At 38.1% G+C, this 18,907-nt stretch overlaps 1 protein-coding gene across 4 annotated transcripts; it reads right to left on the bottom strand.

Moving 5' to 3' along the window:
* Nucleotides 1–108: 108 nt before the first annotated feature.
* Nucleotides 109–18,424, bottom strand: dennd2da (DENN/MADD domain containing 2Da). Of its 4 annotated transcripts, none has more exons than XM_077730482.1 (17): nucleotides 18,068–18,424; nucleotides 17,820–17,975; nucleotides 15,873–15,939; nucleotides 15,705–15,791; nucleotides 15,518–15,583; nucleotides 9,977–10,015; nucleotides 7,865–7,945; nucleotides 6,769–6,944; nucleotides 5,212–5,324; nucleotides 5,048–5,117; nucleotides 4,894–4,971; nucleotides 4,553–4,693; nucleotides 3,172–3,320; nucleotides 991–1,288; nucleotides 815–896; nucleotides 491–736; nucleotides 109–369 (listed from the first exon to the last, which is right to left on the bottom strand). In XM_077730482.1, exons 2-17 carry the CDS (start codon nucleotides 17,847–17,849, stop codon nucleotides 302–304), a joined length of 1,791 nt encoding a protein of 596 aa, XP_077586608.1. In that variant the 5' UTR covers nucleotides 17,850–17,975; nucleotides 18,068–18,424; the 3' UTR covers nucleotides 109–301. The 4 variants fall into 4 exon arrangements, with proteins under 4 accessions (XP_077586608.1, XP_077586613.1, XP_077586607.1 ...); XM_077730487.1 differs by having other exon boundaries at nucleotides 991–1,041; nucleotides 1,117–1,288; nucleotides 17,820–18,424; XM_077730481.1 differs by having other exon boundaries at nucleotides 17,820–18,424.
* Between the last annotated feature and the right edge of the window lie 483 nt (nucleotides 18,425–18,907).

Raw genomic sequence — 18,907 nt, forward strand, 5'->3', positions numbered from 1 at the left:
CATCCTGTCAAACTTTGGTTGTTTTTAACAGCATCAAGAAGCAACGCTTAATGCAAGACAAAGATGAACCATTGAAGGTTGCTTTGCAATTAAATGGATGAAGATGGATTTAAAAAAAGCAAACTATAGTCTTTATTGATTGAAATTACCTGCTCACCAGCAATAGACTAAACCAGTGGTCTGACAAAGTAGCAGCAAAACTATCTCACATGTTGCAAATACTTCTCAAACAGAACATGACATAAAAACAGTGCAACATTCAATATCCTTGTACAGCATTATATATACACTCTGCAAAAAACTAATGTTTCTTTGTCTTTTCCTTTTTCTTCCTTTTCTGGTATTCCACAATCTTCCTGTGAAATATTCCTACAGGGGAGAAGATGAACGTTAAAAAAAGAACAGTTTTTTCACAATCATGTAATGTATTGATGAGAAAATTGTAAAATTGTTTACAAATGGAAATGTCATTTGGATTAAAGAGCCTCACCCTGTTGTGGTCCAGTCTGTTGTTGTTCCACATCTTGAATGAACAGATCAAACATCTGAGTTTGGATAAACTTCTTGACAAAGTGACGCGTGGTTTTGGACTCGATGGCCTTGTAGAAGTTCCTTTTTTCAAACACACGCTGGTCTCCAGCCTGAGTGCATTTCACATAGGACATGTAATGACCCACAGTTTTCACAAAGAATAGCAGGAATGCCTCTGACACCACACGGTTCACATCTTCTGTTACTGAAAGAGACGGCGTTAAACATTGTCATAAATGAACGAAATACATTTAGCATCTGAAAAAAAAGGAGTTTCACCCACATGATACGTTCTTCCGCTCACTGAGTGCCTCGCGGATTTCACTTTGCAGTTTTGGCGGAAGAATGGAGCTCTCGTCACCAACCTAAAACAGAGTAATTTTCCAAGCTTCTAAATCAATAATGTTCATTTTGAGCAGAATAACAAAACACAAAGGAAAAATAAATGTTCTCTCTTACAGAAACAATGAAGGTTTCCTTTTTTTCCTCTGATAAATCCACTATTAGCAGCTGTGAAAAAGGCAAAAGAACAAGTATCAGTGATTTTGAACAAAACAATAATTGAATGATAATGTCAAAATGTACATCATTTTGGTCAGTAACGAGGTCAAGCAGGCATTTCTGTACTCCCAGCAGGTATGGAGTTGGTGCCATCACGACATCAATTAGGATCTCTGGAACTATGGAGATGAAGGTGTGCTGCCAAGTGAATGGATAAAGAAGAGCTGCTACTGCATGAATGACCTGGGATAATGTGCTGCAAAGAAACAAGACCAACAAAGACAATTTGTCCACCTCCCTTGCAACTTATAGAGCAGAAAATACAGTATATATACACATGTAAATACCAAACAGGTTTTACTGGCTTGTTTCCACTGTAAAATAAACAAGAAAAAACACATGTTCTTCTTGATAACTTAAGACTAAATAAAACTATTCTTACTAACTAAAGAATTTAAGGAGACATCAAATGTATTTAGTTAACTACTTATTATTAATTTATTTTCAAATAAAATGGCCAAGGGACATGTTGCCAAATATTAGCGATGCTTTATGTATATTTTTGACCCAGCAGAATTGATCACTTTTTTTCTGTTCACCCATCATAAAGTCATAAAAGAAGCAAACTTCATGGATGTTTTCTGTTCCAATCACTCTATCAGAGAAAAATCTGAGTTGTAGGAATAACTGGAAACTCAAGAGAGCCATGGCATTCTGTTCTTCACAAGTGTATATAAACTTTTGACCACAACTGTAGTTTTAAATGAAAAGATTTTCAGATGGTGATGTCCCTTCAGATTTTTTTCTATGCAAAAACTGTGCCGCAGCTCAAAAAAGGTTGGGAAACACTGGTCTACTGGATAGGCTCCAGCACCAAAGTCAGCCAAATAAACCGCTACATCATCAGTGACTTTTCTACTATTATTTTGAGTATTCCTAGCTGTAATTGATAGGATGTTCCCCCCAATCTGTTTACTGCCTAGACTAGGAGAATGGGACTCAGTGTATTTACAGGCTAGTATAGTAATAGTTTGGATGTGTCACATGGGAGTTTGTTGTAGGGAAATAGTGGTTGTTTATAATGAGTTGTTTTATTTTACTTTAGCTGACAGTGAGAAAGGAACGTATGGAAAAGTGAAGAACAAGGAAGATACAGAGAGCAAAAATAGCCATACCACGCAGTGACCTGCCAAAGCAGACGCAGGTGAAAAAATTAAATAAATCCAATGTGCCAAGTTATAAAAAAAAGATAATTTATTATTTATGTTGTTTTAAGAGAATGAAAATAAGAGAAACATGAAACGAGGCAAAGAATAACAGTATATACAAAATATGATAAGAAGCCGCAAGCGCCTCGAGAGCCACGTGTTCACCACTCCTGACTTATGGAATAGTGATACACAATTAAGCCCTAAATAAATATATACATATGCAATCTAATGCATGTAGGTGTTGCTGCCTATTCTTACCGAGGGGAGAATATATTTCGTAAACCAAATTCGAAGAATGTATATATCGGTAGACAAATAAAAATGTGTGTACAGGTTAGTGCAGTGGTGTCAAACATACGGCCTGCGGGCCGGATCCAGCCCGCCTGGTGGTTTGGTACGGCCCGGGGAGGAAAGCTGCATTGTATAAAAAAAATATGAATTCTCTTTTAAAATTGTAGTTTTTGTATTATCCGCTAGGGGCGAGGTGTTTTAGTACGTGCAGACAATATGAATTGACATTTATTTATGTTCTTATGTTATTCTCTTGTTCATAATATATTGCTCATAACGTAAAGGGCAAATTCTGTTAATATTTTGATAATTTACTCATTCTTTGCACTAATTATTAATATTAGTGACTAATACAAAGGAAAAAAAAGTGGGCTTATTGTTAGTTCTATGTAATTTTGCAATGAGTTTACTGGTCCGGCCCGCTTGATCTCAAATTAAGCTGTATTCGGCCCGCAGATCAAAGGGAGTTTGACACCCCTGGGTTAGTGTGTAAACAATGTTGCTAATGTGTTGTGGGCAATCCAGTATTAGGTTGTTTTCTTAAAATGTGCAATTCCAACTTTGAGGTGATGTTGATAAATCATTCAGGTTTAGCGTCAAGGCATGTTGACTTGCAAAGGAGGCGAGTGCAAATTACCCCAATTCATCAGCAATGAAAATAATACGTCTCTCAAGGACAGCAGCTGCAAACACCAGTAGCACTTCCTCATCTGTAAGGCAACTGAACAGCATTTCAAAGTTGACGTGTTCCAACCAGGAATCCAGTGGTCGTGTCAGTCTGATTATCTGGGAAGAGTAATACCACTTTTACTAATATGACACAGAGATAATAGCGTGTCATTATCATCATCACCCAATTGGCATTCCCAGGGTTTGAAATCATCGTAGAGCCAATTTGTGATTTCTGGTGAGAGCTGCGGGTTACTTCTCAGTCACCATATTTTATCAACAACAGAAACAAGATAGAGACTAAAGTTTTCAACGGGTCGGACGGGATTAATAATAGGACAGTCATTGGTAAGTGTGACCAAAAAAAAAACAGCAATGACTATGTAGTTTTGCAACGTGGAATTACGTGGCTCAGTGTTTTGAGGTGTAGGTGTTGAGCAATGTAGGACAGGTTGAGGCATCGCCTTAAACAAACACACCCACCACAAAGAATGAGTACTCTGAGGTCATTACAACGGCCCGGCTTTCCTTTTGAATTGGTAACTCCATGTTTTTATACTCGTTTTATATCGCAAATGGGCACCAAAGGTCGAATGGGGTTATTACCGAATTGGAAGATATTTTACATTCTCACCTTTAAATTTTAAATAATTCATTTCCAGGATACTAAAATGTGTAGTTTTGTAAATGGACTTATCCTGGAACCAAATAATAAAGGGGGCAGAAAGAATGTTTTCCAATCTTTTTAAAATGAATACAGTTTGGGGTACCCTCAAAAATTTCTTATATCTCTGGTCTTATGCTCTTAATGATGACATTGAGTCTTCTATAAAATTCAAATGAATTTTCAATGTAATTCTTTGGGATATTACTAGTTTAATTGCTGTTTTCTTTCCTTTTCTTACATTAGTTTGTCTTCTTGAAGAGCAACAAAATCTAAAGGGCGAGCATCTAATCCTTAGAAAAGCTTCCTTACCATTAGCACTGATTTGCTACCTTGTTATTGCTATGCCAAATGTTGTAGATAATATAAATAATGTAATTAACATTTTTAAATGGTCTGTACACTGAGCTAATACAGCCTATCAGAGTTTATTACCGTGTTGACGAATATTAAGAAATAACAAGAGAAATGACGGTTTCAAGAATTTTTAAGCCAAAATATCTGTAATGAACGTTAAAATTTATCTGTAAATGAAAATCAAAAACTGAAAGAAACCTCTGCTCAAATGGTTGGACATCAAATCAGTTAATAGTTTTTAACGTTATTACAAATTAAGCATACACACTATAGATACTCAAGTCAGACATTTGATAAGAGCTAAATGGAGACATAGTGTTGCTCTGACCTCAGTTCCTGACTCAGGAATGAAGCTTTTAATCTCCACAGTATTTCCTGGAGCTGGGAATGGAGCCTCCCGCAATTTCTGCATGAATGGGTAAATCATAGCCATGGAGATCTGCCGCCTCTTCTCAACCTCATCAAAAATCTGCACACAGACAAAAACTCAAGTCATAAGACAAAAGCTAAAAGAATTTCATCACGGGTTCCGTGGAACAACTGATTCTAGACAGCCCAATATCAGTTAATGTGTACATGAGTGCCCCTTGCAACAGAAATTTGAAGTACTATATCTGACATGACATAATTTATTGTTCACAAGGGAGAGATTGCCTTTTGACAAATTACCTTAGAAAAGAGGCCAAAACAAGCCAAGCTACTGATGATACAGTATGCCTCTGGTGGACGAGCCCCCTTCCCACTAGGCTGCAAGTCGGAGAGCAAAAGTATTAGGACACTTATGACCGACCGTATTTACAGTTTACACAATTGAACCGCTAACCAGTAGTCGCCTGCAGTATCCATTTCTTCGACTGCCGTCAATCTCCGTTAACACAAAGGAAAATGTTTCGCTACAAAAAGGCGGAATACAATTGATGAATTGATGTTGCATATCAATAAGCCATGAATATGTTATCAGATGGGTGCATGTGTTGTCAAATGTACCTATGATATTCAGTCAAAGGAGCCCATTTGATACCCTCCGGGAAGCAGAAGAGTGTGATTGCCTTGAGCGTTCGCTCCTCCTCTTCCTTTTGAAATTTGGCCATCCCATCTCTCTGGATGAAATTAGACAGAAGCAGAAATGCAAGGACACACAATGAATTCATGTGGTTGTCTGTTTGTAAGAATATATAATCAAAACAAAACCTAATATAGTCATCTTTTAGTTGGTAGTTGTGTGATGAGCGTGGAGCGAATTAGAGAATTGAGATATAAAGTACTGCTCTATTCATTCATTCATCGTCCATACCGCCCATCCTCGAAAGGGTTGCGGGGGTTGCTGGAGCCTAACCCAGCTGTCTTTTGGGCGAAAGGCAGACTACACCCTACTAGACTGGTCGCCAGTCAGTCGCAGGGCACACAGACAAACAACCAACCATACCGGGAATTGAGCCCTGGTTGAATTGAGCCCGCGATTGCTCGTAATGAAGTCAGGCAAGTGACCCTTGAACACACGAGGCGGCCTCCTGCTCTACTTAGGACATTTTCAAGTTACGAAAAAAGTTCTGGAACCAATTAAATTCGAAAGTAGAAGTACGACTGTACAGTAAGACCTCGAAATGCGAATTCTCCGACATACGAGCAATTTGAGAAACAACTAAAATTTTGAGCAAATATTTATCTGGAGATACGAAATTTTGATATATGAGCATACAGCGGACGCGAGAGGCTGCTCATAAGAACACCATGGGCACTGTCTCTCTCCATGCAATTCTCTCACATAATGTCTATACGAGTACAGGGCTGAGCGTTGCATTTTTTCAGTGTCACCCCCTTAGTCAGTCCAGAATGGCAGAGCTTAATTGCTAATACGAGAGGAGCATGCTACTTCTTGTTGGCAGTGGACGTGCGTTATCCTATTGTGAGGACATTTGTGTGCATCATTTTCGGAATATTTTCAAGAGAAGACAAAAGTAAACAACCCTCAAAAGGGTACTTTTAGCTGAAGCTGAAAGTCAAGTTGGACACGGGGCAATTAGAGCCAACCCGGGAGAAGAAAGGTATACAATTGTAAAAAAATTAGAATGAAGTTTATTGTAAATTTAGATTAAACTTATTTTGCAAAAAGTCTATCCCTTTCTGGCCCACGAAGCCCCTACTCCCGACCCCCCAACTTTCTCTCTGTCCCTCTCCCTCGCCCCTCTGCGAAATCTATCTAATTTTAATACTATTAAACATCTTAACCACTGGTTATTTGTTACTGTATTAATAGATAACAAATTACAACAAATAAAATGTTTTTTCCAATTCAATATCCTTGTTTTGGTGTTTGTTCAGAGGGTTGGAACAAATTAATTTGTTTTTAGTTCATTTCTATGGGAAACATTCATTTGAGATACGAGTAAATTAACATACAGGCTCAGTCCCGGAACGCATTAAGCTTGTATCTCGAGGTACCACTGTACTAAAATGTAGGACCTGTTGGTATAAAACATCAGTGATTTGTTCTCAAGATTTCCTTTCAATAAAATATACAGACTACAAAGACAACAAACAAACCTTGGGGAACTGGTAAGTGATTTGAGGTTCGTAGTTGTTGCCATTCTTGTTTATCTTGAGGCTAACCACCACCAGATATTCAAAAAAGTACTGTCCACTGGCAAAACGAGGTTGCCTCGTTGTCTTCTCGTCCCCTGTAAGGCCTAGTGGTTCCGGAGGATCTTGGATTTTTACTCCTTTGTAGACAATGGAAAATGACAGGTTTTTTGGGGGGGTGAGTGAGTTAAATTGTTTGACAACATATTAAACAATGTTTTTCAATTTGATGAATGATAAATTTTGGGTAAATCTGAGCCTTTTCTCATGGTATTGGAATGCTTTGGCACATGCATTCAATGACATTTACCAAACAAGTACATTTTGACGGGCCTATTTCTCACCCAAACATTAACACTTTACAGGTCAAGTGACTATGTTCGGTCGTATGCAAAAAAAAAAAAAAAAGAACTCTAATCCCAAAATGGCCAAACGTCCAGAGACATTGACATACAGTTTGGGCCACGTAGGTCAAAATATTAACATTTGCTCTGGTCTGAATGACCCAACATAGTGATCTCCACATATGCAGTCATCAGGACCTAATTATAAGAATATTTCTCATTATTGTATTTTTTTAAACTATTATGAACTAAATTATACATGTTGATATATGAATAAAACCACAAATACACTGGCCATAGTTTCCATAATACTTGAAAGACTAAACTCACAGTATTTATGTCATTGCCCGTGAATACTCATCTTTTAGTTCTATTGACGACACTAGATGTACAATCGATTTTGACGGCAATAAGTTGAATGAGTGAGTGATATACACAGTTTAAGTGATTTAAGACATCATCAGCCATACTTTTTCATTAAGTATTTCAAAGGAGGTTCTTTACACAGAAAAGCAATGGTTGCATCACCCTCAGTGTGATATCATGTGTGACATAGTGTAAGGCAACAATAAATAAATAAAAAAAATAAAAAATAAAAAATAAAAAATAAAAAATAAATATATATATATATATATATATATATATATATATATATATATATATATATGAAATAATATAATAAGAATATTCATATATTTATATAATGTAAAACTCACGATCTCTTTTGTCTTTGCGAAAAGAAGACCACATAGCACTAAGCCTCTTGAGTGCTTTTGGTCGTCCACCTGCATCTTCACCTGGGATGTTAGCGGACAGGGAAAGAATTAGAGTTTAGTTGTCAAAAATGTTCTCATTGAGGTATTACATAAGTTCAATATTTCATATGAAGAGACGTTTGTAAGTAGAGGTACCACAGTATATATTTTTACAGGGTTGAGTGCTGCCAAGTCGCCACTACAGTTGTTGTTGTTGTTGTGTACATTTAGTTTGAAGCCCTATTCCTTTATTATTTTGTGGACTAATTGTCTTGAAACTTGGATCTATGTAGCATGGCCCAGTATCTAACCATGCTCAGAAACAGATTTTGTATTATATATTTTGTATTATTACAGGGCATATTAATTAATTGTGGAAGTATTATCCAGCAGAGGCAACAGGCTGTAAGTTAAGAATTTGGCAGTATAGGGCAGCCTAGACTTCTTGCTTACATCTCACCTCATCTCATTTTAGGAACAGCTTTATCGTCATGATCTCAGCTATCTCCGGGCCAAAGGCAGGGGACACCTTGAAACAGTGGCCAGCCGATCGCAGGGCTTACAAATCATGCTCACACAAATTAAGGATACAACAAGACACTTAGTTTGTGAGTAAAAAAAAAAAAACACCCATATATGTACATGGCATATTTGGGCTGTATAATGAATGAACAGAATGCGTTGGAGCAGCACATCTTGCTTATAAGCCATGATGTCGACTAGAGCGTGCAGCAACCTTATAAGTAGTGATGTCCTGATATGATAGTCATTATCGGGGTGGCCATTATGGCTATTTATGGCGTATTGGACATTATCAGATTTCTTCACAAGATCGAATCTGACCCAATGGTGGCATGCGTTTCCAGTAACATTGTGCTTTTTGTCTGCTGTAAATCAAACTAAGGGCTGCCAACTACTACTGAATTTCAGGAGTTTCTCAGGAAATGCAACTCAATTCCGGGACCCCGGACAATGTCCCTAAACTCCGGAAATCCCCAAAAATATTCACTTACATTTTTTTTAAGCAACCATTTTGGAAAAGTACCGAATTTCCAATTTAAATGCCTCGAAATTTACATCATCGCTACAGCTTCCGCCATCTTGATTCAACTTCAATTTAACACGAGTGCATTGCGAATCATCCGAGTTACAATTTCTGACGAATGATTCGTATTGTGCGGCTTCAGCCTGGCAATCGATTCAGAATTGCTTTAAAATTTTCGTTCATGTTTTTTTTCCATAAGTGAAGTAAGTATTATTAAGGCTGACTAAACAAGCAGTCTTTTCCAGGGTTGTTCTAAAGAAACTAGGTGTATACAGCACTGGTATTATCAATCTGCCTCCTCCAAATAAGCGCAAAATGGATTGCAATTTGGATGAAACTTTTAAGAAATCCAGACACTTGCAGAAATAAGGTATCAAACACCAATTGAATAAAAAAATTCAAATGTATTATTTGTTAGGAAATTAAAACAGATTAGCATAGTTTTTGATTCTTTATATTAGGGCCGATTAATTAATTGAAGACAAATTGCGGTTATTAGTTCCGAGCAAGTGTGTCTTCTGCACCCAGGTGTGCTGCAGCACACTCCTTGTTTCATCGAGCAGAAATGACCTGACAAATTGAAACATTCTAAAATGGGGTTCTACATCTATAAATGGTCGGCTTGTAGAAAAATGGTTTGCACATCTGCCTAAAGATTCTCAAAGCGGGGTTCAATCCCAGGTGGGTTACCGACCTTCCTGTGGGGAGTTTGCATGTTTTCCCCGGGTACTATGATTTCTTCCCACATTCCAAAAACATGCATGGCAGGCTGGTTGAACACTCTAAATTGTTCCTAACTATGAGTGTGAGAATGAATGGTTGACAGTCTTCCTGTGCTCTGTGATTGGCAACTAATTTGGGTGTCCCCTGCCTGCTACCCATAGTTGGCTGGGATAGGCTCCAGCGCTTCACTTGTGAGGACAAAAAGCACGGAAAATGAATGACTGAACACCTACAGAAAGCTTTAGTTCATAGTACTGTGAAGCTTGTTTCACGATCTTTAAAATATATTGGTTAGATGGACTTACCAGCAACATCCGAGATCAAGCTACTCTTGGGCTGTTCACCTATAAAACAGATTTTTTTTTTTTTAGATGAGCTCAGTAGAGATTATACAATGTTCAAGAGGAAACTTAACCTGTAAAGTGGATTCAGAGATTTGCGGTTTGTTTAGAAAAACATGAAATGTTTAAAGAGAAAGGGAAAAAAACGTACAGACAGAGCTACATACGTAGTAATCACACAAAACAGCAAGAGGTAATTTGTTTTAACGTGAACAATATCATGTATATATGAATTTAGTAGCTCATAAAGGGAGCATTAATGAGTGCACTTGTATTTCGAGCCTGGAAACATTACATAATGAGATTTACAGTGTCTCGATAAAGTCATGAGAAATGTTCCTTTTTAACCGAGGTCCCCTTTGTTGTGAACATAAGAGTAAGAGTTTTAACCATTAATGATTGCAAGGTTTCACATTGCTTTCATTCTAATACTTCACATTTCATTAGCTCACAGGATTTTATGATATGTTTTTCTTTTTGTATCCTGGCAACCCAATGCTTCAGTCATCTTTGCTAATCTTTCATTGAATGTAGTACTCCATTTCTGGCGGGCTGCTGAAACATTTGTTTATTAACTTTAAATTCCAGGGAAAAATGTTTTATACTTGTGGTATTTTCACATGTTGTAGGGAAAAAAAGCAACTTCCAAGAAGAATGCTCTCAAATGTATGCTTAAAATAGTAAAGAAGTCAAAGTTATTTCCATTGTAGCAATGCCCACAAGAGCAGGTTTCAGCATTGACAAGTTGAAAATAATGTTTTAACAGTCAATACTACATGTCTGAGGGAGAGTTACATCTTTGGTAACAGAAAAACCAGTTAGGTAATCACATCCCCCTGAGGGAAATTCTTAAAATCCTCCATCAGTAATGCAAAAGTAAACGTTAGTTATAGCAGGAACTTTAAACAATACTATAAAAGAAGTACAACATTATTCAAATATTCCCACATGAGCCAGAATACACTAACCATGTACAGATTGTTATTGTGTACAGCGTGCTGACTCAGAATATAATGTTGTAGTGTACTGTCTAAAGAAAGTTTGTTGATATGAAAAGGTTAAGGGAGAATGGTGACTCATTCCAAACAAGCATCATCAAGAGCAAAACACTATTATAACATCTTAAGCAAGTGTTAGGAAATGACCTATAATAAAATGTTTTAAGACCTGGTAAAATGACAAAAAAAAAATTGTCTTGTAAATTTGGCACATGGAAAAGCAGTGCTAGCTTGCTAAATTTAAATGTTCACGCACTGTAGTGTTAATGTCATGCAAGTGTTGTGTTTGAGTACAATTGTAATTCACAAACTTGACTGATGTCGGACTCACAAAGACACACTAATAAAAATATAAGGCAAAATGGAATGTTTTCATCTTTAAAATATATATACTTTAGAATACCTGGTACAATTCTGCCAATAAATAAAGCATTTATACTGTCGGGATACCACAGAAAGAGGGAGAAAAAAAACATAGGCCATTTTCTTTTTTTTTGTGTTACAGCCCACACCCAGAGACTCCTGAACAAGTCACAACAGCATCCTGTTAATTTCAAGGAGAAAGGGAATCATACACTCCAGGGCAAATCTGTCACAAAAATAGACCAATGTCTTAAGAGCATAAATTCTTTGCCATTTAACTCCAATATTATCATTGTACTCAATGCAATAAAAATCCACATTTGCCTCATTTTGTTTGATAACAGTTTCTTTTCCACCCCAACAAACACGTTCCAAATTTTAGTAGAATGAGACACGATGAATCGCATTTGGTTATGCCAGATAAAAAAAAACATGCGATCCAGAAGGTGTAAAACTTACAGACAACTGCTCTAACAAAAGTAGAGCTTGGGTTTTCATAAGAAATAAAATAACACCATTGGAATAGAAAAAAATTAAGTGCCTTATCAGATTAGACTCCACATTAAATCCAGATTTTTAGCATGAGGGATTCTCAATAAAAGTAAGAATGCAGAATGATGTAGTCCATTTGCTCGCTAGCATGTGTTCCTGGCCTACTTGAACAGAAGCCAGAGGTGCTTTTAGTAACAGATGAGTTGTTCTGACTTAAATTACACAGTCATTCGATTAGAATTGCCCATTTTTGAATGTGTAGCTTTACCAAAACAAAAAACGGTGAGTAGGACCTGCTATTGCTAAACAGGATTTATAACAATTTTCATCACACATACCAAACTGGAAGGAGTTTACAATTATTTTACGATCAATAGGCCTGTGATTATTTCTATTTTAGACTATGTCCATTGTTAGACGGGAGATTACACTATACAGCGTAAAATTGTCTCTGTTAGGCCAAGCTTTCAAAACATAACATAGAGAATGTATTCCCTGAATTAAAATGGTGTCACTTGTATGAAAAGGTATGCAAATTCATTGACTTGCATTTCTCTTCAATGTATTAATTATTGCTATGCATCCCCTCTCCAGCAATTTACAAAAAAAGGAAGAACTTAACTGCTGTTTATCAGACAAATTACTTAAACAAATCTACAAGGAGAAGTGGCCTGGCGGTTGAGTGGTTAGCGTGTCGGCCTCACAGTTCTGGGATTTTGGGTTCAAATCCAGGTCGGTCCAGCCGTGTGGAGTTTGCATGTTCTCCCTGGGTTTTCTCCGGTTACTCCGGTTTCCCCCTACATTCCAAAAAACATGCATGGTAGGCTGATTGGACACTCTAAATTACCCCTAGGTATGAGTGTGTGCGTGAATGGTTGTTTGTCTCCTTGAGGCCTGTGATTGGCTGTCCACCAATTCAGGGTGTCCCCCGCCTCTGACCTGGAGTCAGCTGGGATAGGGTCCAGCACCCCCAGCGACTATAATAAAGGATAAAGCCCGTAAGAAAATAAAGGAATGAATGAAAAAAATCTACAAGGAGGTCTTGTTTTACGACTAATGTGATGCAGACAGCAAAACGGAGAACTCGTTTTACGTCGACTTGAGCACAGAACACGGCGTAAAACGAGGACCCCATTTGACTTTCTCTTTGTTGGTTTAATTTGTGAAACGTAAAATAAATAATCAAGAACACACACCATGAAGGCCATTAAGTGTAATACATTGGGAGTCAACAGGCTAAAAAAAGGATGCAAAACCACCACAGTAATTCAAGCTAGGACACCTGACGGCGACATGAAGACTTGGCCATGTTGAACAAAACAGAGCAACAAGTTGGCAAACCGTTTTCCTTTCTTTTTTTTTTTTTGCTCGAAGACTTTCAGATCTTGTTTTAACTTAAGGTGCATTGAGTTTCGAGAAGTGTTTTAGACCAAAAACTTAAGATAAACATCGACAGGTTGAGTCGCCAGCAACTTACTCCATCTGCTTTTCAAGTCCGTCAGGCGGCGTCCTGCCCTTCTTCTCGTCACTGTTTCACTCATCGCTGCCTTACTCCCGAAAGTCAACTTTTGAACTGGATTTGATAGATAATGGACTAAACCGACAGAGGTACTGCGTGATCTCCATTCCGCTGCACGGCAAAATGCACCATCATCGGGTATGCGTCTCGTGTTGCACTCCGAGCATGGGGATCAACTGCTGCCGTGGTGCTTTCACTTCCTACCTGCTGCAGTAGGATTTTTCAGCGACAATCCCTAGATAGAACGCCAGTGCCCCCAGTCACTTTATCCCACAGCTAAATCCTCCATTGACGTCGAGAGAAGTAACCAAGTAAAAAAAACACTTTCCTACTGCACTGTCGTTGATTTCCAGGTATCTGTACGTCTGTACTCTGATTGACAAGCAACCAGGTTAGGGTGTCCCCCCCGCCTCCTGCCATAGTTAGCTGGGATAGGCTACAGCACCCCCTGATATCATGCAGGTAGTATTTTACTCAGGTTATTTCATTCATTCATTTCCCGAACCGCTTACCCTCACAAGTGTTGTGGGAGGGTGCTGGGCACCAGGCAGGGGACACCATGAATTGGTGGCCAGCCAATCACAGAGCACAAGGAGAAAACCATACATGCCAACATTCATACCTAGGGGCAATTTAGAGTGTTCAACCAGCCCCTACCATGCATGTTTTTGCAATGTGAGAGGAAACTGGAGTACCCGGAGAAAACCCACACAAACCGGGAAGAACATGAAAACGCCACACAGGAGGGCCGATCTGGAATCGAACCCAGGACAGAACTGTTATGCCGACGTGCTAAGCACTCAGTCGCCGGGACACCCTAATGTCATATTATCTTTCCGTGTTCGTAACGCGCATACTCATAAGAGTTTGCCGGAGTCTATCCCAGCTGACTTCGGCTGAAAGGCAGAAAACACCCCAGACTGGTCGCCAGCCAGATTTCAGCCACACAGTGAGACAAACAGCCATTCCCACTTAGAATCATACCACCACCAGCGGAAATCGTCAAAATGGTATTGTTGTACGATCTACGTTATGGGCAGCCCGTGCTCAACACCATAAGTCGGCTATACATATACATTCCATGGTCTACAAATGTTTTCAAAGTAAATATGTTTGTTTTCCAGGATTAATTAAAATCTAAGAGAAAAAAATACAGAGGGACAGGAATGTGATCTGGGGACCATTGGGGCAATACCAATTCATTCAGAGATGTAATAGATTCCCTTTTACTCCATGTACTGTGTGGCAAATAAATATTTAGTCAACCACCAATTATTCAAGTTCTCCTACTTGAAAAGCTCAGAGATACCTATAATTGTCAACATGGGTAAACCTCAACCATGAGAGACAGAATGTGATCTAGCCAGTCTCCAGATCTCAACCCCATAGAAAATCTGTGGAGGGAGTTGAAAGTCCGTGTTGCCCAATGACAACCCTAAAACATCACTTCTCTCGAGGAGATCTGCATGGAGGAATCGGCCAAAATACCAGCAACACTGTGTGAAAAGCTAGTGAAGAATTACAAAAAAATATTGGCCTCCGTTATTGCCAAGAAAGGGTACATAACAAAGTATTGAGATTAACTTTTGGTATTAACCAAATACTTATTTTCCACCATGATTTGCAAATACATTTTTAAAAAATCAAACATTGTGATTTTCTGGGTTTTTTTCCTCCACATTCTGTCTCTCGTGGTTGAGGTTTATCCATGTTGACAATGACAGAACTCTAATCTTTTCAAGTAGGATAACTTGCACAATTGGTGGTTGACTAAATACTTATTTGCCCCATTGTAGATAGATGTAGTATATTGTTTTTTTTTTTTTTACTCTTCATTGTGTATTCATTTGCTGGTGCGACTTATATGTGTGTTATTTGCAAACATGCTATACTTGTGTACTTAAAAAAAGGGATTGCAAGCAGATGTGAATAACATCATTATTATTCATCATTAAAGATTTGCATGCGTTTGAGATGCTCCTATAAGCCTTAGTACCCACGCAAATACACCCCGCAGATTTGCACCCGGACTCTTAACTGTGAACACAAGGTTCTCTATGCCCTATTATCAAGTAAACCTGATTAAGACACAACTGCCCTTAAGATTTTCTCTAACACAAATTTTTGGCTTACCTGGTTTATCTATTTGGACTTGAGTTCTGTGTAACTGTGAGGCCGCAGCTCCATCCTGAAATGTTTCTAGGGAGAAATAATATGTATTAATGTACTTAATTTTGTAACTTGCATTTGATTGTTTGGGGTATTCATTGAATTCTTGTCAGTTTTGTTTGTAGAAAGGAAGAAATAATGGCAATTCCACCTCGTTTTGAGAACTCTCTGGCTGATGAAAAGGACCATGCTCCTCTTTGCCGAGGAACTCCCCCTTCTTCAAGACAGGTGTTACTTTCTGTGGAGAGAAGTGCAATCTCAAATTAGATACTATTGTAAACCATGTGGTTCAATGTCAGTGGTTCCCTCACAAGCTCACTTTTGACACGTAATGATGAAAAACTCAATCGGCTTCTCCAGTTTTCGGACATAGGCTCCCTTGTACTCTAAAAGACAAAGAAAACATGACGGTGCAAGAATAATTAATGTACCTTGTGACCTTTCCAAAACAGGAACTTTTTAGCATTTAAAATGAAACCCCAAGATTGATGGAAGAAAAATGTTGAAAACTAATGTCAATTTAAGAAATATTTATGAAATTTAAATTTTAATTTAGACGGGTCCGAGTTCTACCCAAATCTGCGTGGGTTTTCCCTAGGTACTCTGATTTCCTCCCACATTCCAAAGATATGCATACTAGGATGTTTGGACACTGAATAAGTGTGAGCGTGAACACTTGTCCGTCTGCTCGTGCCCTGCAATTGGCTGACCATCGAATCAGGGTGTCCCCGACCCGTCCCTGAAAGTAAACTGGGATAGGCTCCAGCACCCTCCACAACCCTTGTGAGGATAAGTGGCTCAGAAAAGATATAAATGAATGCCTTTGAGATTGCTGCATTATCTTAATAGGGATTGTATACATTTCATACTGAATTAACCACTCATTAATTTTCTGTACTGTTTATCCTCACAATGGTCGTTGGGGTGCTGGAGCCTATCCCAGCCAACTAGGGTTAGCAGGTGGGGGACACCCTGAATTGGTGGCCAGCCAATCGCATGGCACAAGGAGATAAACAACACTTCATGCTCCAATTCATACCATGGGCCAATTTAGAGTATTTAACCGCCTAGCATGGAAAGGAAGAAAAAATGTAGTAACAGGGGAAAACCCATTCAATTCCAGGGAGAACATGCAAACTCAAGGTCTGACGCAACCGAGGGATTACATTCTCGATCTCACAACTGTGAGGTGGACATGCTAACCACTTCATTACCAGGTCGCCCTGAAATAACCATGATTGGTAAAATAGCAGAATGTTTACTTGGTCTAGATCGGTGTCTTGCAGTGTTGCCACTTGCTCACCTCTGCCAATTTGCGCTTTAAAAAATCCTACTTTATCAACAGTGGTCCACAGCAAATTTAAGACTGTATTCGTAAACAAGGGGGCCATTTGAAGGACGTTATTAAAAAAGGAAATTACATCATTGTTTCTTAGATGGTGTTTTAAGGTTTTAATTAAAGTGGAAAAGTTCCATCACTTTTGGTTTTATTGGCTCATTAAAAAGTTGATTTTTAAAAAAATCACCCAGCATTTATCTTTGAATTGGAAAAATAGAACATTATATGAATGTGCTTTGGTTGTGAATGTGTATATAGAATCGTGAACGAAATAGAAAATAATTTGTGAAGATTATGAGATCCATCATGAAGAAATATAGTTTTCTATAGAACTTTTATGTGGAAGTATTGAAGCAAAATCTCATTGTCAAGTTAGACAGCCATCAATTAAGAAGTCAAAATATGTCAAATATAGCTTCCAAATGGACAATGACCTGTAGTATACTAAAAAGAGTTGGCTTAAGAACAAAATAAATTTAAACAACATTAACAACAACTACAAAAACAATATTTTGGAGAGACCATTAAAGGCCTTGATTTAAGATAATAAGAAAATTCGGACAAGATCGCCTAAATGACGGACTAAAATTCCTGGTCACTTTTGAGAAGCTTGTTGATAAAGGTTAAAAACATTTAACCCAAGTTCATTCAGGTCATATTAAAGACAATTGTATTGTACACAAACTAACTTTGGACTATGACAAAAGTAACAAAAAAGTGTTAATGACAAGAATGTTATGAAGAAATAATTTGGGTTTTAATTAAATCAGAAAAAAGAAACATTAGGTCTGATTTCAAGTCAGACAATGAGTGGACTCGGATTAAATTGTATTTTTTTTAATTAGAAACAGAATTTGTATTAAGGACAATTTAAACAAAACTGAAGTATGATCCAATCAACAAAATCGGCAAAGGGCAAACACATACCTTCTGTGTATATTCTGATGTTGGTTCCATTTCGGCGACGTTTGGAGAAGATATTCATTAAGGATATCCAAAACAAATGTGCTGTCAAATATTTAAACTTGTTCTTCGGTAAAAAGAGATTACATTCTTTCATCCAGCATGCCAGCAACGATAAGACTGCAATACAACACGTGCATGAGGAAGTGTTGTCAAACTTTTGTCTTAAACTGGGATTTCCTCTTTCATTGCAAAGTGAAGTATAACGATACCATGATGTGGCTTTTTTTCTGAAATGGCTCTGAGTTATTTATTGCTCAGGGCTGCTGATAACCTCCCTTCAGAAGGGTGTTTATTGGCGCCCACAACCAGTATTCAAAGTGTTTTTTGTTGTTGTTGCTGTTGTTGTATTCACTTTGTGAAAGTACTATAAGCTTGATATGAAAAACAATTGTTGGGAAACAGTTAATCCGTTGAGACAGGGCTTAGTCAGGGGAGGTGTGGCTGGAAGAACAAAAATTAGACTGATGTTGTTGTCCAACGAGTTCAACTGACTACAACGTCATAGAATCTGGCCACAGAAGTACAATGTCTAAGGCGCACCTACTCTGGTGAGCCTCATGGCTTCTCTGAGTAAATTGGAGTCTTACAAATTGTATGGGTTGCACAGGTGTCTTTATGCAGCTAAAGACCTCAAACAGGTGTATCTAATTTAGGATAATGCATGGAGTGGAGGTGGACTTTTAAAGCTGATAGACAGGTGTTTAAATACTTGTTTGCAGCTGCATGACTTAAATAAATCATTTTAAATAATCATACATTGTGATTTCTTGATTTTTCTTTGTAGATAATTTCTCTCAACATGACTAACAACTTCACCTACGATAAAAATTTCAGACCTGATCTCAATATAAATATAGATATATCTCATATCATTTTCTGAACCGCTGTATCTTCATGCTGGAGCCTATCCCAGCTGACTCTGGACCAGAGTCGGGGGACACCCTGAATACCACATTGGTCAGCCGATCGCAGGGCACAAGGAGATAAAGGACACCATGCACACTCACACCTGTACCTAAGGGCAATTCAGAGTGTCCAATCAGCCTACT

The sequence above is a fragment of the Stigmatopora nigra genome, chromosome 1 (assembly GCF_051989575.1).
Source record: "Stigmatopora nigra isolate UIUO_SnigA chromosome 1, RoL_Snig_1.1, whole genome shotgun sequence".
Taxonomy (NCBI): domain Eukaryota; kingdom Metazoa; phylum Chordata; class Actinopteri; order Syngnathiformes; family Syngnathidae; genus Stigmatopora; species Stigmatopora nigra.

What these genes read in the sequence shown, in the direction of transcription:
- dennd2da (XM_077730482.1), bottom strand. Translation starts at nt 17,849, where the DNA reads ATGGAACCAACATCAGAATATACACAGAAG. An exon ending in AGTCCAAATAGATAAACCAG is followed by an intron (nt 10,016 to 15,517) that starts GTAAGCCAAAAA and finishes TCTGTTTTATAG; the next exon opens with GTGAACAGCCCAAGAGTAGC. An exon ending in TTCATTGCTGATGAATTGGG is followed by an intron (nt 1,289 to 3,171) that starts GTAATTTGCACT and finishes GTTTCTTTGCAG; the next exon opens with CACATTATCCCAGGTCATTC.